Here is a 25,446-nt window from a genome sequence, read left to right on the forward strand (position 1 = left end):
GAGGCTTCCGTGTGGCAGCCCTGTTGGCTGCAAACAGACATTCCAGGGCGGAATGCTGGGGTGCCCTCCACTTTAGAGACAGATTTAACTGTTGTGAGTGGTAGTTTTCTGGTTTGCCAGGAGCAGGCTCAACCTAGGACAGACAGCTTAATCACAGGATGGTTTGGGAGATTAAATGATGGCAATTTAAGCAGTTTGGCGATAACTTTTTCTTTTCTTTTTTTCTGTCTCGCAGTTTTACTTTGAACTCAGAAGGGTATAGTAGAAGACCCGGTGGCCGTCGCCACAGCAAAGGCCCTTCAGAAAGTTCTTTAACCTGGAAGCCTCAGGAACAGGTTGTAACAGAGATGATTTCTGAAGAGGGTGGCAAGGGTCTGAGGCGTCCCCACTGTACTGTGGAGGAGGTAAGCCGTTTTAGCCTGATCTCTTTTAAAAAATATTTTATGAATTCTTACGGGAATAGATAGTATGTGTACTGGAGTACAAAATTCAAAAGGTACGAAAAGGATGTACACTGTAAATTTCCCAGTCTCCCTTTTAGTGCGCGGCCCCACCACCATGTCTGATGCTAAACAAGTAACCACTGATACTTCTGGAGGCTTCTATACGTATATAAGTTAGTCAGTTTTCAGATTCTTTTTCACTGTGGGACAGAAAAAGGAATCATTTTAGAAAGAGAGGAGATTGTATTCCTTTTCGCTGTTTGAATTATTTTAACTTGTTTCTTTCATAAGGTGTAATAACTGTGGCTAAGTAAGAGAAGTAAATGGTGAACACGTCTGCTTTTTCCTTCCCTTTTCAGGGTACTTAGCATGATGTCTTCATCAACAGTCTTCTTTTTACTTCCCTCTTGAAATCTTTGCTTATTCTAGGAAAATTTAGAATTATTCGTGTATCCATGGCATTTCTCAGGACCATCACCTAGTGCAATTTGCTGGATGGTTTTCTGAACCACTTAGTTCAATTTGTGTAAGAATTACTTATTTGAGGCCCAGGTGTTGTGCTAGTTGTCAGCAATTCAATTCAAATTCAATTCAGTTCAATTCAAAAATTGAATAAAATGTAGCCCCCATCCTCTCGGAGCTTGTGCCTAACTAGGTGAATCAACAGAGGCAAGCAGAGGGAGGAAGGGATGGAAGTAGGCTTCAGTACCTCTTAGGTGAGAAGTCAGAGATGAGACTGAGCAAATATATATGAGGTGCACACAGGATATATTCTAGAAATATTAGAAGGTAATATTAGCAAGGACATTTTCATTGGTTAAGTGTAATACAAAGCTAGAGAGAAGAGCCTGAGTCTCAGATTTCAGTCTTGGTCACTGACCAAGATACCCAGTGTGTGTAGGGGGAAGTTGATGACTTCAGTTTTGGGACATTGTTTAAAGTGCCTGTGAAACCGCAAGACCTGTCTGTAGACTCTTGGATATAGGTGATGGGAGTTATAAGAAGAAGGCAGGGTTAGAGACACATTTCTGTATCTTCTGTGTATTGATGTTCAATAAATCAAGGGAGAGATGACTCAGGGAGAGAATGTAGTGTGAGAAGAGATGACAGGCAGACTGCCTGTATTTGAGGGCAGGCAGAAGGAGAAATAGGCAGTGGAGACTAAGAAGATAAGAAGAAATCAGGAGTGTATAGTCTAGGAAGGCAAGGTGAGGTCAGCAGGGTGAGATGCCAGAGAGAGTGGTCGAGTAACATGAGGGCTGAAGAAGTGTCTGCTGGGTCTGGCCATGGAAGTCATTGGTGACTTAGTGAGACCATATTCACTGTGGAAGCTGAATGTTCTAAATATGCAGGTGGATTATTTCCGTTGAGTTTTTTGTGGTTGACAAAAAACTGCTATCAAAAACCTAGATGCCATCTGAGTCAAGCAGGTAACACAAATGAGTGAAGTGGGCTGGAGTGAATGGCCCATCTAAGGAGAATAGCCCTACACAGCTCCACATTGTTGATTCAGTTTTTTGAAACAGGCCAGATGTTTGGATTTTTCTTTTCAGATTTATCAAGTTGGGAACTCAAAGAAATTTTTTAAATGCTGACAAACACGTTTGTGGGCGGCATTTGACCTCTTAGTTTCTGTTTATGATTTAATGATAGGTTTAATGTTACAGTACTTAACTAACATGCTTTCTTTTACTTAGGGTGTTCAGAAAGAGGAAAGGGAGAAATACCGAAGGTTATTGGAGCGACTTAAAGAAGGTGGTCATGGAAACTCTGTTCCTTCTGTAACTTCAACTTATCACAGGTAGAAATGAGCTAACAAAATAAATGCTTTGCCAGACATCTTTTTCCTTATTTTTGGAGAGGGGATTGGTGAGAAGGGTTTGTTGAAAAAAGAGGTTAGCTTTGAGAGAATTAGCCTTGTTATATGCCTGAACGTTGTATCTCGTAATGAGACACACGGCAGTGGTTTTGCAAAACAGAATTTTCTGTCAGCTTTAGACTCTTTTGTTCACATGAACTCTTGAAACTCTGATATAGAAAAGTAGAATTACAGGTTGAAGTCAGGTTCTTACTGAGCAGAGAGGTTTTTCGAACACTCCAGCACACACATTTCCCACAATCTCTTGTCTTTCTCTGTCCCTTTCTCCCTCCTTCCCCTTTTCAGCCCAGTTCTCCCTCCCACCCCAGCTTCTCTGTCAGATATACACACAGTCCCAGTGGCATGTTAGTGAATGCATTTTTGCACAATTGGAAGTCCTCCACTTCAGAGACAAGATTCAAGTCACCCCAGGTCATAGAAAGTTTTCCTTATAAGGCTTCTTGTTTGTTAATTAAATATTCTAGTGCTTTGGGCAAATAGATGACAGTGGCAGAAGGAGCTGATGTCTGGCCTTATATTAGCCTGTAAAAAAGGGACAAAAAATATATGAGCTCAGGATTGAGGCACAGGTGATAATTCTAACAAGTGGTGTGAGAATACACGGTGGGGGTGGGGAAGATCCTGGAAATCATGTAACGGCAAGTTGAAGGTGAAAAAGTCACAGGACTGTTTAGCTTGTTGAATGTACAAATAGCAGAAGATTATTTGTCTAGGAATTTTAACTTGCTGTCTGTGAGCTTTTTTTTTTATTCTCTTAGGCAGAATGTTAATATTTTCTCCGTTTTGATTAGCCACTGTTGGAAGCAGCAGTATGCTTCCTGAGCTTTTGCTTTTGTCATGTTGGCAAAATCCTCAAACTATTTTGCCGTTTACAGTCCTGCTTTTATTGTATGGTTTCAGGGTCCATTTCATTATATCATTTACAATTTTTCATCTTTTAACCTGAGTTTTATCACACTGAGGTTTTTTTAGTCAGGGTGGGTGCTGGGGATTGAGAACATCCAATTTTACAGAGAAACTGGAGGTTAGGTAACTTGGCTGAGGTATTAGAATCAGGATTACACTCCTTGTATCCAAGTCCCAGATGTTACTATGTTGCATCCTCTCATAATTTTGAAGTTACAGGGTAATCAATAACTCCTATTTCGAGAAGCTTGTCAGTCGGAGATCATGAATATTTATGGTGGACTTTCCTTTTGTATTTGACCTTCTTCACTTTTTATGTTTCTAAGCTCTCAAAGAAGTCACATGGACACATTAAAGACCAAAGGCTGGGGGGAAGAGCAAAGTCACGGAGTCAAAACAACTCAGTTTGTTCCAAAACAATGTGAGTTCCCAGATTTAGCCTTATCTCCGTGTATTGACCTTAGTTCATGTGCATACGGAATTGAGAAATGATGTGCTAGTGAAAGATGGTGTACCAAACTTTAAAACATTGTTGACCCAGGGCATTGACTTGGTCTTATTCAGTACAAGTACTTTAGTAAAAAAGCAATTTCAAGATGAAGTAGATTCATAAAATACCTCTTGATTGTTATTCTTAGCTTCTACATAGCAAGTATTTTGTGAGCCTAGAGTTAGTTTCTTAATATTTATTTTGTTAATTTCTTCATATTTCTCCACTGGCTGTTCACTAACGGCACTAAATGATAAGTGAATGTCTTGATACTTTGGAAACTGCGTAAGTTGAAATTCTAGCTATATGGTTGGTTAATAAAGGAAACATTCAATCTTTTCTTTGTCATCTTCGCAGATAGAGTTGTTGAAACAAGGGGACCTCTATGCTCAGTGAGAAGTGAGAAGAGGTACATGGTTCAGTTCATTCTAAGTTTTCTTTTGATGGATTATTTTCTTTGTAAGCTATTTTTGTGAATAACTATGTCTAAAGACTTATGAACTCTACTCAGCTCTGGTAGCTGGTTAGCATATATGGGTACACGGGTAGCTGTTGTGTCTAATGCCCACCCTAGCTCAGAGGGTGCTCTTCTCTTCTGGGCTTTAGGGGTTGGGAGATGCAGGCAGGTACCACTTGGATAGGAGTGTGGTTGTGGTAGGCATCTTTAGGCATTAGCACCTCTAGTATAAGAACAGTGAAGGCAGTTCTGTGTGCCCTTAGTATTTTGGATGATAGTTCCTTGATAACAGAGTTTGGGGTAGACTATGGGCCATTGTCCAAATCTGGTCCACCTGCCTATTTTTTTAAGTAAAGTTTTATTGGAACACATTCATGCTAATTCATTTACATGTTGTCTGGCTGCTTTTAAGCTATGATGGAAGTTGAGAAAATGTGACAAAAATTCTAAGACTTGGGGCACCTGGCTGGCTCAGTGGTAAAGCATGTGGTCCTCAGAGTCGTGAACTTGAGCCCCATGGTGGACATAGAGATTACTTAAAAAACCCACAAGATTTGCAAAGCCTAAAATATTTACTATCTGATCCTTTTTCAGAAACTTTGCTGACTCTTGGTTTAGAGGACTATATAAACTCAAGGCAGTTTTTATTTACAAATTATTAAGTCTTATTTCTAAAACTAGTGTATCATTTACAGGTTAAAATTAATCCAGTCTAGAGGTGCTTGGGTGGCTCAGTCGGCTAAGTGTCCGACTCTTGATTTCGGCTCAGGTCATGATCTCATGGTTTGTGGGTTTGAGCCCAGTGTCACGCGCTGCGCTGACAGCATGGAACCTGCTTGGGATTCTCCCTCTCCCTCTTCCTCTGCCCCTTCCCCACTTATACTCTCTCTCTCTCTCAAAATAAATGAATAAACATTAAAAAGTATATATCCAGTCTACACTCTCCCAATTTTTTTCCTCAGGTGTTGTTCAAAGGGGAAAATTTCTGATACAGAGAGGACAGTTGGACTCAGACTTGAAAATGAAGGTGTAAGTGGAAACCCTAGTTCAATGTTATATCATTTTACTCTTTCAGCTGATTCACGTTAAAGTTTTGGTGCTCATGACAAGTAAGAAAGATGAAAAATATTACTTTGATTTCTAATTTTGTTGTTTTCTTTGAAAAAGCAGCAGGCATTGAAGATACACAACTTCTGGCTTCCTTCTGAATTCCTGGGGTTTTACCTCTGTATGGTAGCCACCTTTTTTTGTGAGAGAGACCAACTTGCCTCCATCCCAACCCTTATCTGTGTTGCCTGGCTTCTTTTGGAGAATTTTTAAAAACCGTATGTCTCTAGGAAAAATAGGTTCAGGATTTCTTTTCAGAGTCAAGATCTCAGATTTATTTGAAAATATTAGCAGTCTTAGGCTTAACTGGATTTAATGTTTTTCTATGTAAGTATTGGAACAAAAAGTGTTCCAGTGATCCCCATACCAACACTAACATTTTAAACAATAGTAGTAGAGTGCTTTGCTAAACACTCTGTATCCAAAAGAAATACATTACTAAATTAAATGCGAGCTTGAAGTTTTGGATTACTTCACATTTTAGATACATGGAAATGCCAGAGTTTAGGACACTGATTTATGTGAAGTACCAGTATAATCAAGTTTTTCTTCTCCCATTAGACCTTTTTGTAAGAATTAGTCTGAAGGCTAAGTCATTCGTTAAGTTCTAGGTCTCAGAACTTCCCCATCCCCAGTAATTTGGAGCGAAGCCTTTTGTATTGAGTTAGCATTTATCACCTATGGAGCACAAACTGAAAGAAGAGAGGAACTAAGCCTGAGAGAAGAAAGAGAGGGAGCATATTTGGAACCTGGCTAAAAACTACGTCCTGCTGGGGTGCCTGGGTGGCTCGGTCGCTTAAGCATCCAACTTCAGCTCAGGTCATGATCTGGTGGTCCATAGGTTCGAGTCCCTCGTTGGGCTCTGTGCGGACACCTCTGAGCCTGGAGCCTGTTTTGGATTCTGTGTCTCCCTCTCTCTCTGCCCCTCCCTGGCTCACACTCTCTCTCTTTCTCTCAAAAATAAATAAACATTAAAAACAAAACAAACAAAAGAACCCAACTATCTCTTGCTTCTATTCTTGCTGAACCTGAAGGCTTTGCTGCCCGGGAATGTGGGGAGGGGCCACCAGCTGCTAGTTTCCTAGGACCAGTATACCTGGCAGTCAGCTAGAGTGAAGAGTACAGGCTAAGCATGCTGAGACTAGTGTGGTCCTAGTCTGAAGCTCTATTTGTAACTCAGTTTCTTAATTTTAAAAGTTGGTCTACTAGATAACTGAAATTTAATATTAAACATTACATAGGGTCACAATATGGAAGGGTATTGTCAGAGTTTCTGGAATCTTGGCAGAGTTCTATTTGTTGACCCAAATGGTGCTTACATAGGTGTTAATTTTACAAAAAATTAAGTGGTACATAAATGTACATTTTTCTATATGAGTAATTATTTTTCTTAAAAGATGAAATAGAACAAGTTTACTTATTATAAGGATCGTAATGCTTTATTCTAAGTGATGGGATTATGGGTCTTTTTTTTTTTTTTTTTTGCTTTTTTTAAACATTTCAGAATGTCTAATAACCGTCTTATTTTTCCACTGGCATAAGAGAGCTGAAAATACTTTCCTTTCTGCCTCCAGGGAAAGTGATGAGTGTTCTGTTTCATGGTTTGTAATTGAGGTGTCCTGTGAACCTTAGGTCTTGAACATTTTTTTGTTTCATCTTGCAGAGATAGATACACAAAATCTCCTTATTTGGGAGGTTTGCTTTCTCTCTTCTTTCAGGATAATGGCACTGTTTTATGTTTCATGTGTTATGTATGTTTATATGTGTAAATATCAAACATGTCAATAGACTATAGAAACTTTTTTGATCAGAGGAGGGGACACCAACTGGAACCTGACCTATCCGAAGAGGTGTCGGCCCGACTCCGCCTGGGCAATGGGAGCAATGGCTTACTCAGGAGGAAAATGTCAATACTTGAGACAAAAGAAAAACATTGCTCGGGCAAAGAGAGGGATAAAAGGATGGATGATCTTCTTGAACTTACAGAGGTATTATTTCTTGTGTTGATCAGAATAAGAGGTGTGTTTTTAAGTAGCCCCAGTTATTCAAGACTTGAACAAATGTTTTGTTTTGAGGCGTTTCTCCAGGCTAGGGATGAGTGTATGAAACAAATCAGGCCTAAGGGCTGTCCAGTCACTGGTTACATTGATCATTAGTGATCTGTGAAGGTGGCCTAAAGGATCAGATTAATGTTCAGCAAATGTGAGCAGACATATGTGTCACATATCTCGGAATATAATGGGTTCTTTGTAGATTTTTTTCCCTAACCTTCAAATATTTTGGGTTACATAGTATGAGTTTAGCATTAGAAATGAGTCCATTGTATTTTTTAAAAGTGATTAGTGAAAAACTAAGGAAATGAAAATAGTTGTAAATTCTCATTTTAAAGGTGAGCCCACATTGTGGCTTATTTTCCAATGTTGTATTGGTAGGTGGTAGTCAGTCCTAAGCAGTGAGTATCTGTTGAGCACCTACTGTATGTTGGACATGCAAGTGGAGAGATCCATAAAATAGCACAATTGTGTGTAGTGGGAGAAGCAGGATTTAAAATACTTGAATGAAAATAATTTCTATTGGGTTTATAGATTCAGTCTCAGTAGCTTGAATATGCGTTTATCTGTGTAATTCTTCAGAGTAAAGAAGCCATCTATTCAGTGAGGACTCAGTTGCTGGACCAGTGCCTTGTTTTCCAGTTTCTCCCTGTTTGCTTATTTCCTTCATTTCCAAACTGCATAGTATCATCTCTTACGGGTCCTAATTTTATTACTTTGCTATGTTTAAATAAAAGTTTAGTAGATAAATAAGGAAAGTGTCAAAATACTTTAAGAGTATTGTGAAAGGAGCAAAGACTAGTAAGTTAGACACCCCTGGGTTCCAGGCTGGGCTCTTAATAACTGTGAACATGTAACCTAAGTTCTCTGAGTTTTACTTCTTATGTAAAATGGTGATAATACTTTCCCCACAAGCAGGGATTAATGATGTGCTTCAGCATCTGGTACCATGTTTGGCTCAGAGTGCTCAGTAAATGGTAGTAAGATCATTGAAATTATAAATATAAATGTTATTACCAAATTATTGTTTCCAGAAGCTAGTAATTGAACTAACATTTTTTATAACCATTAATAAGTCTACTTTGTATTACAGAGATGAAAAGCTTTTTTAAATTTCAGACTTTTGAAATCTGACTGTTGGTTCTATTTAAAATACAACCTCTGGACTTTCTAATTCAGGACATGGAAAAGGAGATCAGTAATGCCCTAGGTCATGGCCCACAGGATGAGATCCTAAGTAGCGCTTTCAAGTTGCGAATCACTCGAGGAGATATACAGACCTTGAAGAACTATCATTGGCTCAATGATGAAGTAAGTTGTCTCTCCCTCCCCTCCCTGTTCTGTCATTATGCTTAACCGTTACTGTCCACAGCCAAAGTGATTTCTACCCAGTTATAATAACGCACTTTTAGTTTCATTTAAAACAGAAACACTTGGGGGCGCCTGGGTGGCGCAGTCGGTTAAGCGTCCGACTTCAGCCAGGTCACGATCTCGTGGTCCGTGAGTTCGAGCCCCGCGTCGGGCTCTGGGCTGATGGCTCAGAGCCTGGAGCCTGTTTCCGATTCTGTGTCTCCCTCTCTCTCTGCCTCTCCCCCGTTCATGCTCTGTCTCTCTCTGTCCCAAAAATAAATAAACGTTGAAAAAAAAAAAATTAAAAAAAAAAAAATAAAAATAAAACAGAAACACTTCATGGGGTGCCTGGGTGGCTCAGTTGGTTAAGTGTCCTACTTCGGCTCCGGTCATGATCTCACAGTTTGTGGGTTCAAGCCCCGCCTTGGGCTCTGTGCTGACAGCTCAGAGCCTGGAGCCTGCTTCAGATTCTGTGTCTCACTCTCCGTCTCCGCCCCTTCCCTGCTCATGCTCTGTCTATCTCTCTCCCTCAAAAATAAATAAACATTAAAACGAAACAAAATGGGCACCTTGTCATGATCTCACAGTTTGTGAGTTTGAGCCCCACATCAGCACATCAGGCTGTGTGCTGACAGTGTGGAGCCTGCTTGTGATTCTCTCTGTCTGTCTGTCTCTCTCTGCCCCTCTCCTCCTCTCAAAACAATAAAAAATAAATAAATAAATAAATAAAAAACCAGAAACATTTCAAACCTTAAAATGGTAGTCAATTCTGATTGTTGCCTTTAATTAGTAATGGTTCCCTCTTCTGCATCGGTGCTTTGTTTCATCCACCACTTCATTTAATAGTAGTTTTCAGTACATTGTTGTTTTTTTTTTTTACAGATTGATTTATTTGTTTTTAAGTAAACTCTATGACCAACATGGTGTTTAACTCACAACCCTGAGATCAAGAGTCAACATGCTCTATAGACTAAGCCAGCCAGGTGCCTGCTCAGTGACATTTTGATAAACCTTGGGTGTAGCTGATGAGTTGAAGGAAGGAGCAAGTGATACTTCATTTTAGATGAATTCTTATAAGAGCCATTTTATCTTTTCAATAATAAATAGATTGATCATTGTGCATAAATGTATATGTAAAATGTCTTTTTTCTTTATTTGTGCGATAACTGAAAAAATTTGCCTAATTGTCGTCTTGTATCCTTATATACTTAGCTAAAATGAGTTCTTTCTTCTTGCATGTTTTCTAGCTTTCCTTTCCCTAACTCCCCAAAGTCCCTGCATTTTCCCCCTTTGCCTTCCTCCTCTCTCCCCCAATGACTAATGACCCATAAACACATTCTTGTAAAACTAGAATTTTGTTTTACATTATAAATGTTATATATTTATTATAGAACATTAGGAAAATACAGGAAAGGTAAAAGAAAAATATCATTCAAAAGTGCCACCAAAGATAAACAAAATGTTAATGTTTAGGTATATTTTCTTCCTGTTAATATTTTTATATATAGTAAAATTTATAAATAGTAAATTTCAGTTCTGTTTCATATTTTGCATATTATTGTGTGTGATATAGTTACATACACCTTTTCATTACTGCAGACTTTCTCCTTGAGTTCCTTCCCATGGCTCATGGTTCAAAAGTACAATTTCACTCCTTCTTAGTCCCTCCCATTTTGCCCTGATTATCTTTTATTTTCCATTTTCTGCAGTAAATGGCCCTTTCATCCCCATCTCTAGTACCTTCTTTTCTTGGAGCTTCTTATCTCCAATTCATCCTAATTCAGTTAGGTAGAAATGTAGTTTGGGTAATGTACTTGCTGTGTTCTGATGTTTACTCCCTTGGTATTACAGGTCATTAATTTTTACATGAATCTTCTGGTGGAAAGAAACAAAAAACAAGGGTATCCAGCACTTCATGCATTCAGTACTTTTTTCTATCCCAAATTAAAGTCTGGTGGTTACCAAGCAGTGAAAAGATGGACCAAAGGGGTCAATCTCTTTGAACAGGAACTTATTCTGGTGCCTATTCATCGGAAGGTACATTGGAGCCTGGTGGTAAGTTGAGAGGGGTAATTGTTGGAGTTTACATAATGGCTGTGTTCCCTTCCCTCCCCTTCCTTCCCCTTCCCTCCCCTCCTCTCTTCTTGTAAATGTTTATATATTGGGGTGCCTGGATGGTTCAGTCGGTCATGCGTTCCACTCTTGATTTGGGCTCAGGTCATGATTGAGCCCCATGTCAGGCTCTGTGCTGATAGTGCGGAGCTTGCTTGGCATTCTGTCTCTCCCTGTCTCTCTGCCCCCCACTCCCACTCCCACTATCTCTCTTGAAATAAACTTTAAAACAAAAAATAAATAAATAATAAATGTTTATTTACTTATTTTTGAGAGAGAGAATCCCAAGAGGCTCCATGCTGTCAGCACAGAGCCTGATGTGGGGCTTGAACCCACAAACCATGAGATCTTGACCTGAGCTGAAACCGAGAGTCAGACGCTTAACTGATTGAGCCACTCAGGCACCTCTGTAATAGCTGTTTTCTTGGATAATGAAGTCTACCCTTTTCTGTCCAGTTAGAGTCCAGTAGTACATATAAAGTGTACTCTGTAGAGTCCTTTTTTGTTCTTGAGTTGAACAGCTTAGAAAACTAGATGGCATACAGGAAGACAGGAAAGGGTTTTAGTAACACATATGTGCTCTTTATTTGATTTTCTTAGTTTTGTTTACAAGAAGGTACAGATTTATTATAGAAAAGTACAGATATAAAGCAAAAAGCAAAAAAAAAAAAAAAAATCTCTTCACTTTGAGAAGACCACTAATGTTTTGGTAAATTTCTAGGCTTTTTTCCAGGAATTGAAATATATAACTTTATAGAAATGAAGCTCATATCATCTGTGATATTTTATAAAAAATGTGTCTTAGACATCCATTTATGTTGATATGTGTATTGACTTTTTAAAAGAGGCTTTATTTTTAGAAATAAAATTCTCCTGTTGTGGTTAAGATGTTTCTGGATGTTGTAATTTTCCATTATAGGTGATAGACCTACGAAAAAGGTGTCTCAAATATCTGGATTCTATGGGACAAAAGGGCCACAGGATCTGTGAGATTCTCCTGTAAGTAAAGGCTAAAAAACTTCACTGTTGGGTCATTATGCTCTTGTTAGGTGGTCTATCTTCTATCCAATCCTAGGAGGCTCTGTTGGGTGATGGTCTAATGTTAAGCGAAGGCTATCTTCTCGGTTATTCAGGAATTGACTTGAATTCATCTTCTTGTCAAAAAAGAACCTAATATCTGATCTTAACTGAGAAGTTTTATTTAGTAGCATCATTAGAAACAAGTTTATCATGTGTTATAATATAAAATATATCTTATTAGAATCCTGTGATTTGAATTAGGTTTCTTTGGGATTGATACATTCTTCTGAATGTTCTAAAGAACTGTTAGCTAGGGAGTCTTTTTTTTATTATTATTTTTTATTTTAGAGAGAGAGAGCACGAGTGAGGGAGAGGGGCAGAGGGAGAAAGAGAGAGAGTCTTAAGCAGGCTCCATGCTCAGCTTGGAGCCCAATGGGGACTCGATCCCACGACCTTGGGACCATGACCTGAGCTGGAATCAAGAGTCGGACACTCAGCTGACTGAGCCACCCAGGCACCCCTAGCTAGAGAGTCTTATTTCTCTGATTCTTAAACCCAGTCATGTCCCTGTGCTTTCCATGATGGTTGGGTTCATCTCAGAACCAAGAGGTAACTTTTAAATTCAAGCATATGGATATGGTTTGTAGGCAACTATTTCAAACAGTAATTGCTAGAAACCTGCCTTTAAACCATAGCCACTTATTAGCTGTGTAACGTGCTGACATGATTTTCACAGTAGAGGAAGTAGTTCAGTAAGAGCAGTCTATTTTGAACCCCTTTGGCTCACCAGACGCAAATGGGGGTTCTTGTTTGTAATTTTAGTAAAGATACTTGGATAATTTTCATAAGGATAGTTAAGTAAGGAGCCTTTTAAATGAACGACAAGGAAATTTGTTATTAACAACAGTTCACTTCTCTCTTTTTCAATATTATTTTTGTGTAAAAGATCCTTTATTTATAGCTATTTATCTTGAATAGAAAGTTTAAACAGAAGAGAAAAAAGATTTAAAAAAATCAGAAGATACACCAAATTGTTTATAAAGCAGTTATTTCCTCCTAGTCTGTTTTGTTTAGGATGTATATAAAATGTGCACACATACGTACATGTGCACATACACATATGTAATATCACATACATAGAAATGTTCTCACTGAAATCATACAGCAAAGTAAGCTGCTGTTACAGTTACAAAAAAGTTACAAAAAAATCATACTTCTGTTACGTTCACTCTTCTTCTTTCTCTGCCTCCCCCCCCCCCCCCCACTTTCTGTGGGTATCCGAGTTCCTCTCCCTTTCCTGATGCTCCTGGTTCAGCTTTTCTGAACTTTTTTTGCACTATTAGTTCCCCTGCCCAGAGAAAAATTTAATTCCTCCATGGCAAGACAAAATAGTGCTAAGGAATAAGACTTTTTGTTTTGTTGGGTTTAGAGGGCTACAAACCATTGAAATATGTAAGATTTTTGCCTTCCCAGAACCAATTTCTACAGCTTGGGGCTGGTAATGCTCCCACTGAGAGTGCATGCCCTAGCAAACCCATGCTGGTTTACTTTACATGCAGCTTAGGGTGAGAACCCAGATGCCTGGGTTGAATTTGATGACCCTTGGGAGATCTGGATAAAATTAAATCACTCTTTTTTTTTTTTTTTTTGTAAATAGTTGTTTTTTTTTTAATGTTTATTTTGAGAGAGAGAGTGCACACGTGCACGCAAGAAGGGGAGGAGCAGAGAAGGAGAGACAGAATCTCAGTCAGGCTCTGCACCATTAGCGCAGAGCCTGATGTGGGGCTTGAACCCCCGAACCACAAGGTCATGACCTGAGTTGAGATCAGGAATCAGATGCTTAACCAACTATGCCACCCAGGTGCCCCTTAAATCACTCTTAATACTTAAGTATATATCTCTTAGGAACAAGGAAGTTTCCTTACATAATCACAATGTCATTATCACACTTAAGAACATTAGCAATCGGTCATATGTAACATATGGTTCATGTTCTGGTTTCTTCAGGTATGTTTTATAGTTTTTTCTAAATCCAGGAAGCCAGTCAGGTTCACACATGGACTTAATGTCTTTTTAGTCTAATTTAAAATAGTCTTCCTTTTTTTGTTTTTCATGGCAATGACATTTTTTTTTTCATTTTTTTCTTTTTGTTTTTCTTTTTGTTTTGAGTCTAGGCCCGTTGTTTCTAATCTATTTATTTATAATTGAAGTATAGTTGACACATAATGGTACATTAGTTTTAGGTGTATAGCTTAGTGATTTGACATCTCTATCGCTATGCTGTGCTTACCACAAGTATATAGGTACCTTCTGGTTTATCTTTCTGTGTAACTTCCAGCATAGGTAACACAGTGTTTTATTAGTTTCAGGTGTGCACTACAGCCAACCTAGTGATTCGACAATTATAGAACATTATTTGTGCACATCACGATACGTGTCCTCTTAATCCCCTTCACCTGCTTCACCCATTCCCCACCACATTTTATGTCTATTGTTAAGTGAGAAAAAGCGAGTTGTAAAATGAAGTCCTTTTAAAATAGGATAAAGTGTATGTTTTTACATTGTGTGTTAGGGGTGGAGAGCTAGAAGAATACACAGCAAACTATTAATAGTAATTACTTCTGGAGTGGCTATTATAAGGTCTTTTGCATATGACATTTTACAGGTTTTAATTTTCTAAAGCATGTACAGTTTTTATAAGGAAAAACTTCAATTTAAAAACCGGAAGCAATCACATTTTTAAAAAAGCTAATGGAGATGGATTTGTGAATAGCATGTCTGTTAACATCGTTTGTAATGTCCTTTGTAATCAGAATGGTAAGTCTCCACAGGGATTCATCAATATATTCCTTCTTTGTTGTTTTTTTAGTCAGTATTTACAGGATGAAAGTAAGACCAAAAGAAATACTGATCTAAATCTTTTAGAGTGGACCCACTACAGCATGAAGCCACATGTAAGTAATGATCCGTCTGTATCTGAAGTGCTTTCTTGCATTTAGTGACAGAGACCTGTTAGTAGACTTGGCTTCCTCCCTCCCCTCACTCACTCATACCCTTAGGCATGCATTCTCCTGAAGTGTACTCTTAAGAATTATTACCTACTTCTAAATCTTGAGAAAGGCAAGATTTAACTAAGATGCCTGCTTCTTAGCCTTATTTCTTATTTAAGTTGTAAACGTAACTGCATGCTAGTATGTTTCTCAGAAAAGCAAATAGGTTAAAGTCAGCCACTTTTCTTGTTTGGTGCTAATGAAGGTTTAAAGTTTTTGTTACTTCTCTGAGAATTTTGTTTATTTAGATCTTAAGGGTCCCGTGCCACAGGTTCTCAAAAGAGTCAAGTACGCTGTTTGTGAATATGCTTTGTATTATACTTGCCAGATTTGAATCTCATTCGGGGTTGGAGATTGCATACATTTTGAGTCCTAATGGCTCCTTTTAAAAGTAAGCCACATGAATTCAATTTTAGCCCTCACCTGTGTGTAATGGCTCACCTGTCCCACAGGATTTTCCTTTCTAAGTTGAATGATTTAAAGGTTGAGCTTTGAAATTTCCTGAGGAGAGATGTAAGGAGAGTCTGTTAGGACGAATGCCACGTTCTGGTGTGGGGAACGTGATAAAGAAAACAACTTCTCTTCCTTTGTGTATCGGTGTCCATAGTTCTCCGCTCTGTGAGAGCTGCTGTGCTCAGGAGAAAAGCACGAGCTACCTACCATGTGCGTGGGTGTCACACATGTTCAAACAGTCTTCTTTTTTCACAATAATCCTCTGTATTTCTTTGAATAAAAGTTAGCTGTTGTCATCTAGAATGTTTTCCGGCAGGGGTTCAGACTCTCTCTTATTATTGTCTTGTGCTCCGCTGAGTCGGCAGCCAAAGTGTGTAGGGTCTGGCCAAGATCAGGGCAGCAGAGGCCTGGGGAGTGTGTGAATTTACCTCACTTAGATCGGTTTATGATGCCTTTAGCACTGCTTGCAGGAAGCTGGGCTCTTGCTTAGGACAAAATTGAGCCATCGGAGCAAGATCTTGGTTAAAGCCTATCAAGAAGCTTTTTTCTTTCTCCTGCTTGTTGTGGGGGTTGAAAGTTTTCATCCTATTTTCTTGGCGAGAGAAGCTAAACCGTGCAGTCTTCAAGTAGGTTCGTTGTGTTGTATGTGTGTTTCTGATTGTGCCACATTTAGCCCTTTTCAGAAAAAAAATTTTTTAATGTTTATTTTTGAGAGAGGGAGAGACCGAGTGTGAGTGGCAGGGAGGACAGAGAGAGACACACACAGAATCCGAAGCAGACTCCAGGCCCCAAGCTGCCAGCACAGAGCCCGACACGGGGCTCAAACCCACAGACTGTGAGGTCACGACCTGAGCCAAAGTCGGAAGCTTAACCGACTGAGCTACCCAGGTGCTCCTCACGTTTAGCCCTTTTCAAAAGTTATAAAGTGCTTCTGAAACCATTCTGACTAGAATTCCTGTTCCTAGTAGTAAACTTCCTTTCAGTTTGGTTTCTTGATAGGAGAGCTGAGAGAAGGAATTCTCACTTTGCTTTTTTTTTTTTCTTTCCAAAAAAATATTTTCTGTGTGGGTCACATACTTCATGTCATGGTTAGGGTTTTTATACAACATAAAGCCTGTGTTTGTGTAGTACCTTTAATGTACACCTTTATAATATTGTTTATCCACGGGAATATTTGTAAGAAGTCAAAGGAGTTTGTGTGTGATGAAATTTTATGCCTTTTTCTCCCTTTTTTTTTTTTTTTTTTTTTTATTTTTAGGAGATTCCTCAACAGTTAAATGGGAGTGATTGTGGAATGTTTACTTGTAAATATGCAGATTATATCTCTAGGGACAAACCTATCACATTTACTCAGGTGAGTGAAGATCCCTCCTCACCTACTTACTTACTTGTTTCTAAACCAGATAAACTTAGAGCATGTTACCAGTGCCTGGGTCACATTAAGGTCTTAATAATGGTGGCTGTGCCACTATTATTATTGCCGTAACCCTTGGCCATGGCCCTGCTCTTGCTGGTATCAGCGTTTGTCACTGCCACTGCTCTTATGTTTAGTCTTTGGTGACCAGTGAGACAATTTGCATATGTCTGGACTCTGGAGCTCTCTAATTTCTGAGTATTACTGATATTTCTAGCTAAAGGAGGAGGCATGTAAGATTTTTCCCTCTGGATAATCAGGCCTCGTGAGAATTTAAGCCACAGGTGTAAGCTGTAACTACAAATACTGCTTTTTCCCTTCTGTGCTGGTTATTTGGGGTTCTCCATTTGGGCGGGAATTATTAGAGTGTGTTGGGAACTCTTGAGAATTAATCTGTAATAGTGGATTCTCAACCTTTGTGTAACTGAAGACAACCCCCTGTAAGACACATTTTTCCTAAAGAGACCTCATTTTGATAAATGTTGTCTACCAAACTGTACTTATTGAATAGAACTAATAACCCTATTTCATGCTTCTAGGGCTCCTATGCTGAATTAAGACAATTCTAGTCTAAAATAAAGGCACTTATTAATTGGTTTGAGTAGTTTTACTAAGAATAAATGTGTAATTTTTTACTACAGGTTTCGAGCTATTTAAAATAACTACGCATCCATGTGTTAAGATGTGTTAGGCCCCTCCAGGTAGGAAAGCCCTAGTTTATAATAAAGTGGTGTATTCATCTTATTATAATGAGACATCAGGAGTACCTCAAGGGTGTGAACTTCTGATTTCACTAAAAGAGGACTAGTTGAATTACAGGTGATTTGGATTTGTCTTGCGTGCTGCTGCTTTGAAAATTGGCTCCTGCAGTGATGATCTTAAAGCAGAATATTAAGGCATTCTGTTCTTTGATGCTTCTGAATACAAGGAGTTATTTGCTCTCTGAGACGTGAGGTCTGAAGGGCTGAAGTTGCCATTTGAACAGAATTGACAGTGTACAACATTTGGTACACAGAAAATTTTTAATGTTTTTTCCTTTATTTAAATAAAGTTCATGTTTCTCAAAAAAGCAGAAGATACTCATTTTAGAATGTTCTGAAAATGTACGTAAGTAGAAAAGTTTGGTATTATGCCACCACCTGGGTGTTTCCATTTTGGCACATGTTTTTGTGTTATGAGGTAGTTGTGGAGTCTGTGTAATTCTGCATCCTGCTCAGATTTTCCTTAGCATGTACAGATGCTTATGATACATGCAATATAATAACATTATAGCCTCATTTTTTTTTGGCTTTGTAAGTCTGAACCATGACATGAGAGAGTCAAGGCTATAGAAAGCACATGGGTTATTTACTTGATTACACTTGCAGGTTGACGCTGTGCACGGTAATGTGTAACATACATGTCGTTTGTGGGTCCTCTGCAGCACCAGATGCCTCTCTTCCGGAAGAAGATGGTGTGGGAAATCCTTCATCAGCAGTTGCTGTGAGAATGCCCCGCCCGGTCCCTCTAGCTGCTGGTGGTTCTTTCACGGAGGACGGATGTTTCCATATACCTCATGCATCGTGGGTTCAACAGTCCCCGCATCGCCCCTGCTGGCTCACAGGTACTGGGCTGTAGGACGCGCACGCAGGCCTCTCCCTGCACCCTGGGCCCGACTTCGTGCGTGGACCCTGTGTGTGAGCCTGTGCCTGCTCAGAGCCCTGGACTATTCAACCCACACAAGAACAAACGCTAATTAATACTTTTTTTTTTAAGATTTTTTTTTTCCCTATGAATGTGGGAAATGCAGGATTTATTCTATGATTTGTTTTTTGTGTGTTTGTTCACGTGTGTTCATTCGCTCACTCATTTACAAACATAATGGCAGTGGCTGTTTGCTGCTGCTCCACAGTTAACTCTGAATTACCTGTTTGAACTATTTATTTTTGAAAGGAATGTTAATCAAGCTCCACTCCCAGCTGAAGATCAGGAGGGGAATCAGTGGGGGGAGGAAGGAAGTGTTAATTAACTTCCCGAAGGCTGGAGCAGAAACTGCCAACTTGAAGCTGGAGCTCTCGTTCTTGAGGCTTGGAAGTGCGGGAGAGGAGAAAGAAACGCCTTCTCCTTGGGTAGGGCTCTCATTGCCTTTCAGAGGACGTCTGACACTACGGCCTTGGCCTGGGGGCGTGGAAAATGGACCGGTGGCCTAGGAACTCTGGCGATCCAGGAGTTTTCAGAAGAGTGGTGGTCATCCTAAAGAGACTGCTCTTTCTGGGAATGAGCTGACTTGGCTACTCTTGAAACTGGATTTGAAGTAACTATAAACCCTAAAGCTTAATTTTCATCCCAGATCTGGTTGAGTATAAACCTCAGAATTGTAAGGGCTGGCCTGGGCTGTTATTTCAAGAGATACTATTCAATGTAAAAGCTATTTTTCCTCAAAGTTTGTTTTTTTTTCTATATATAAAGCCGAAATTAAGTTTTGTACTCATTAGGATTTACATCCCCCCCCATTCCACCCCCACGGAAATTTGGAAGAAAATTTAGTACTTGGCTGTGAGGCTGCCAGTTATACAATAATCTATTTTGCATATGAAAGTTTGTATTTAACTTTTTTGTTCATTAAAAACTTTACAGTGGTTACGCATTTTTAATTTCAGAAAGTTTAGAGTTGGTCAGAACATATTTTGCAAGATCTAGTGCCTAGTGTTGCTTTTTCCGATGTAATAAAGGTTGTCTGGCAGAACCTGAAAAGGATATGCTGAGATGATTTCTAACCCTTCCCTTACTTAAACCTCCCACACTTGCCTTGGTGCACAAAAGCAAGGGGGTGTAAAACCGGGAATATTGGCCACGTGTTCGCGAATCCGCGTGTCTGTCATCCGGAGGGCGAGGCCGCTGGTGGCGGAGGCAGGGTCCGGTTTCCCTTGAGGGGAAGTCTTGGTATGGGACCTGGGGCTGCACTGAACTTGATGTGCCTACTTGACAGGCACATCAGAGGCCGTGTGCTCCGATGGTGATGAAAAGAGTGAGCTGCTCGTGCCTCAAGCTTAGGCTGCACAGAGCCCTTTCCTGAGGCTGCTGGAGCTGTACCGGTGAGTCTTGGGATCAGGCGGCTGACACAGCCAAAAAGCCGAGAGATTGACTGGGTCAGCCTTATACTAAAAACCTGGTGCCCGCTCGGCTGTCTTAGGTTTCACCTGAGAATTGAGCACCTTTGTTAAGATCCGTTCTGTGTTGGGTACATCCTGTGAGGAGTGGCGGTTTGTATTCTGTCCCGGTGAGTGACGCAGTCGTGTTACACGAGTATCCCAGGGGCTTCTTCGAACAGCTTTCACTGAGCTTTCCACTGATGTGTACTCTTCAGGATGGCTCTTAATAACCTCCCAGGACATCATGAGATCAGTAAGAGCGGAGCGTTAAGCTAGAGAATAGCATTCTAGTTTACCCTGAGTTCCTGGATTTAATAGGAGATCCCACAGGCCGTGCTTCTCTAGGCACTAACCTGTCTCTCTTGGTGCAGAGAAACTTGTTGGTAATAGAATTTTTATATCTAGACAGCTTATGAGAAAAGCAGTCAGGTGATAAAATCAACAGCTGATCTTACCGGTAGCAAATTATCAACATAAAGCCAGTGAGATGTATATTTTTTTAACTGCAGTAGTTTGGGGATCTGAAAAAAAGGTAGAGTGGACCACCGTTCATTTTTAGTAGGCAGTCTCTCCTAAAGATTCGTAAAGATGGGAAAAACACACACAAAAACCATTGGTAAGCGTCTTTCATGTTTGAGCTTATACCAGAGCTGGGATGTGGTGGGAGGGACACGGAGCTGGGGCATTTGGAAGATGTTCTGGAGACCCCCATAGTCTACCTCAGTTGCCTAAGACTGTCAGAACTTCTGATCCTTTCCTCTCCTGAAATCCTAAGCACAACTTGGGGAGTGCACGTCGAGTGGTGGATGTTTGCCTGCACTGTAAGGAGTTGTTGGGTGCTGGGACCGTGGTGTGGGTGTAAGAGAATGTGTCCTTAGAGATCTATTGAACCTCAGATACAAATAAATAAGATAAATTTAAGTCTGTGATAACCTTAGTACTATAGTTAAGCTACATAGTTTAAATTGGCTTTTGTGAACTAATTGGAAACCTGATCTCTAGTTACTTTGAGGAAAAACTCTAAGCACCTAATATTCAAACACACTTTTGGTACTTGTTTGTAAGTCTGGGATCTAGCTGGCTATACTGCTTTGATAACTTCTTTTTCTTTTAATTCACCTAACATATACAAGGAAATGTTTGGGTGTATTGAAATAGGTATTGATTTTATCTATTTACCAATAGATGAATAGGTATTTATCAAATCAGTAGGTGTTGATTTTAACTTATTTACCAATAAATTCATGTCTTTAATTCAGTGGTTTTCAATTTTTTTTAAGGCAAAAATTTTTTTGGCATTTTTTATTGTGACCAGTACACACGTGTGTGTGTGTGTGTGTGTGTGTGTGTGTGTGTGTGTATGTGATTATATATATATTTATGTGATTATATATATTTATGTGATTATATATATATATTTATGTGATTATATATATTTATTTTATGTGATTATATGTGGACACAAAAGTTTCACAAAGACATTACCCTTACTAAACTCTTGAGTTTTATTTCAGTTTTTAAAAAAGTGTAGTTTGTGACCACCAAGCTGATTTCTCAACACCTGGTAGGAATCCAGTTTAAAAAACATGGCTCTAAGTCACCTGACGGCAGGATGCAAATTATATTTAAAACTATAAAGCTTGAGACCACAAAAATATGACAAGTTTGGGACTATTTTGAGATGAATCAATCTAAGGCTAGGAAAAATGGGCCAGAAGCTTTTAGATTCTCGATGTAAGTATGTAAGTAGTCCTTTTTCTTCGGGTTTGTACGTTGGCATTTCCTAAAATATGTTAAATACAAGTCCTATTACTACTATGTAGGATGTAAAAGAAGAGGTTCTGTGGCCCAAAGAATGTGTGTGACCCATGTCTTTTCCTCCTGGAATGCCTAGCAAACAACAGATTAATGTCTTAACCTCACATTTCTGAAAACTTGGACATTGAACCCTTCTTTGTGTGACACCTGTGGAACTGTTCTATGGAACACATTTTGGAAAGTGCCAGGAGAAGTAATATAAAGTTCTTAGAACTTTCAACAATACATTGGCAAGGGAAGCACTGTCTCCCCCACCTCCCACTGCCTCTTTAGGGCATATGGTGATCATAAAGTCTGTAGCCACACTTTTATTTTTCTTTAATTGTATCAGTAATAGGTGTTCATAGTAGAAAATGAAATGCTGATAAAAGGTAAAGAATAAGAATTCTGCGCATATGGTGATCATAAAGTCTGTAGCCACACTTTTATTTTTCTTTAATTGTATCAGTAATAGGTGTTCATAGTAGAAAAATGAAATGCTGATAAAAGGTAAAGAATAAGAATTCTGCGCATATGGTGATCATAAAGTCTGTAGCCACACTTTTATTTTTCTTTAATTGTATCAGTAATAGGTGTTCATAGTAGAAAAATGAAATGCTGATAAAAGGTAAAGAATAAGAATTCTGCAAACTCACCATTCAGAGTTAATAACTGAATATTAACATTTTGGTATATATCCTGGCCTTTGGTATATTTCCCCTTCTGATATGTTGTAAATAAGGGTGTGAGTTGTACATGTTCACACGTATATTTTATTAACAAATAATGGAATCATACTCTATATGGCTATGTAACCCCTTTTCTACTTAATTTATCTTGAACATATTTTCAGGTCAATAAATACTGACATCATTTAGTTGCTGCATAGAGTTCTAGAATATGGCTATAACATAATTTACTTTATCCAGTATTGTTGCACCATCTAGCACCATGTGTGGGTTATTCTCTTAGGAGAAATTCCTAATTAAAATTTTGGAGTTAAGGTTAGGTGTATTTTAAAAAGGCACCTGTTGGGGCGCCTGGGTGGCACAGTCGGTTAAGCGTCCGACTTCAGCCAGGTCACGATCTCGCGGTCCGTGAGTTCGAGCCCCGCGTCAGGCTCTGGGCTGATGGCTCAGAGCCTGGAGCCTGTTTCCGATTCTGTGTCTCCCTCTCTCTCTGCCCCTCCCCCGTTCATGCTCTGTCTCTGTCCCAAAAATAAATAAAAAGGTTGAAAAAAAAAATTTAAAAAGGCACCTGTTGGTGTTTTGACTTATTTCTGCTTGCACAAGATGATGATCTGTGTCTCCACTGATTTTTTTTTTTTTTTAAGTTTATTTTGAAAGAGCGAGCAGGGCAGGGGCGGAGAGAGAGGGAGAGAGAGAGAATTGCAAGCAGGCTTCACATTGTCAGCACAGAGCCCAAAATAGGGCTCGATCCCACAAACCATGAGATCATGACCTGAGCTGAAATCAAGAACCAAAGGCTTAACGGACTGAGTCACCCAGTTGCCCCTCCACTGATTTAAGTCTTGTAATATTTTTCATGTGTAGATCTTCTGGATAAGTTCATTCTGAGACATTTCCTGTCTAATTTTAGTGGACAATTTTACGTTTTTTCCAACTACTTTACAAAAAAACTTTTTACTACCGGAATCCTAAGACCTACACAGTCATCACCCCTTTTTCAGCAATTCTTAAAATATGACTAATCTTGATTTACTTTTTCATAGGGGAGGGAAGAGTCTGGAGTATTTTAAAGCAAAACCCTAACATCTCATTGTACCTAACCACTTAAGGATGTCTCCCTAATAATTAAAAAAAAAACAAAAACAAAAAACTGTGTCATTTTCACATCTAACAAAATAAGGATTTGCTAATACCATCTAATGCTCAGTTCATATTCAAATTTTCCTGATCCTTTAACAAATGTTTTATTATGTTCTTCTAATGAGGATATACAGTGGGCTGAATGGTGTTCCCCCAAATGATAGGCCCATATCCTAATCCTTGGAACCTGTGAATATTACCTTCTGTGGCAAAAGATGACTAAGTTAAAGACTTGAGAAAAGGAATTTATCTTGGATTATCTGGATGGGTCCTAAGTGCAATCAGAGGGCTTATAAGAGATTGAGTTTTTTGTTTTTTGATTTTTGAATGTTTATTTTTGAGAGAGAGAACACAAGCAGGGAGGGGCAGAGAGAGGGAGACACAGAATCTGAAGCAGGCTCCAGGCTCCGAGCTGTCAGCAAAGAGCCTGACGCGGGGCTCAAACTCACAAGAGATCATGACCTGAGCCGAAGTCAGATGCTTAACCAATTAAACTACCCAGGCGCCCCAAGAGACTGAGTTTTGAGACAGAAGAAGAGGAGGTATTAAATGGGCCTAGGCAGTGTTTATATTTTACGCCCACTTTTGTGGGAAAAAGTTGTTTACACATCTCTAAAACAAAATCTGGAAAAAGATACCAAGTGTTAATAATGGTGGTCTGGATAGGCTGTTAGTTTCTACTTTGTAAACCTGTTTTTGGAGTTTAAGGAAAAAAAAAGAGGCAATAAGACTACAGAAGCCTCTAGAGACTGAGGTGATGCTACCACAAGCCAAGGAAGCCTGGAGCCACCAAAGCTGGAAGAGCCTTCCACAGAACAATGCCCCGCTGACACCTAGCTTTTGGACTTCTGGCCCCAGAACTGTGAGAGAATAAATTTGTGGTAGTTACAGTGGTATCAGAAATCTAATGAAGGTTCCAGATAAGATGTATACATCGTCTTTGATTATGATAGCTCTTGAGACTCTTATTCAACAATAGTCTCCCTCCTTGTACTATTACTTATTACAGAAACTGGGTTTTCCTGTGGAAGATCCCACATTCCAGATTCGGCTTATAGCTCCTTGGTGGTGTTTGACAATTTCCTCCAAGCACTAGTATTTCATATAAACTGGTTAAGTTTAATCTAGAGGCCTGATTGGATTCGGGTTGAATTGGATAAGGACACTTCATCAGTGTCCTGTTGTACTGAATCTTGTGGCACAAAATGTCTGGTGCTTAGCGGTGCTAAGGTTGTGAGCTGTGAGGTCAGGCTGTAAGGGTTCCTATCCGTCTTTCTCGTCTTGGTTTTAAATTTAATTGACGACCCATTATTTCTTGAAGAGGCCCAAAACAGTACTTTTCAAATTCTATCATTGCCTCTGTGTTCACTGAATTCTTGAATTCTTCTGTAAAAGACACTTATTAACTATTTGGTTACCCTGAGATGCATTTCATACAGGAAAGAATGTATGTTTTGACTCATTATTACTCTTTGATGTTCAAATTGCCTTATTTTAGGTTTCCGTGTCCTTGTGATAGAATCCCACAAGCCTGATTGTGATGGCTTTCTTGCTTAACTGGTATGATAAAGGCTCATCTTACACATCTCCTGCTCCAGACCTGGAACTGGCCATTTATTGAAGGATTTTAGTGAGAAATGTTAGAGACCAGAATTTGGGCACTATTAATGCTGATTACTACTGGGTTAACTTGTGTTTCTAGGCCTTTACTTTTTCTTCAAAGGGAAAAAATGTTCTACTGATTTCCAATTCCAAGGTAAGAGTATCAGATTTTTCTTGATTTTATATTGTAATCTTGAAAATATTGGTTGCTAACAACATCAACATAATTGTTTTACCCCGTAGTATACTTAAATAATTTCAAAATATCAATACCAGCATAACAACTAACTAGGCCACTAAATACAGCTTAAGATTTCTTTGCAATTCTTTTATTTTTAGGCCATGTCTCACTAGA

At 39.2% G+C, this 25,446-nt stretch overlaps 1 protein-coding gene across 6 annotated transcripts in view; it reads left to right on the forward strand.

The window, feature by feature from the left end:
- SENP2 (SUMO specific peptidase 2) overlaps positions 1-19,465 on the forward strand; it is a 32,235-nt gene extending 12,770 nt beyond the window's left edge. For 3 of the 6 annotated variants that reach the window (XM_030328967.2, XM_032594724.1, XM_030328970.2), the window contains exons 6-17: positions 236-404; positions 2,141-2,244; positions 3,555-3,649; positions 4,076-4,127; positions 5,138-5,204; positions 7,094-7,270; positions 8,513-8,644; positions 10,535-10,738; positions 11,715-11,794; positions 14,685-14,769; positions 16,577-16,672; positions 18,156-19,465. In XM_030328967.2, the coding sequence (XP_030184827.1) occupies positions 236-404; positions 2,141-2,244; positions 3,555-3,649; positions 4,076-4,127; positions 5,138-5,204; positions 7,094-7,270; positions 8,513-8,644; positions 10,535-10,738; positions 11,715-11,794; positions 14,685-14,769; positions 16,577-16,672; positions 18,156-18,218 (1,324 nt within the window). In that variant the 3' untranslated portion in view covers positions 18,219-19,465. Of the gene's footprint in view, positions 1-235; positions 405-2,140; positions 2,245-3,554; positions 3,650-4,075; positions 4,128-5,137; positions 5,205-7,093; positions 7,271-8,512; positions 8,645-10,534; positions 10,739-11,714; positions 11,795-14,480; positions 14,633-14,684; positions 14,770-16,576; positions 16,673-18,155 lie in introns of those variants that run through there. The other 3 variants (XR_003971670.1, XM_030328968.1, XM_030328969.1) reach the window with 3 other exon arrangements.
- Positions 19,466-25,446: the final 5,981 nt, after the last annotated feature.

Source organism: Lynx canadensis, chromosome C2, assembly GCF_007474595.2.
Source record: "Lynx canadensis isolate LIC74 chromosome C2, mLynCan4.pri.v2, whole genome shotgun sequence".
Taxonomy (NCBI): domain Eukaryota; kingdom Metazoa; phylum Chordata; class Mammalia; order Carnivora; family Felidae; genus Lynx; species Lynx canadensis.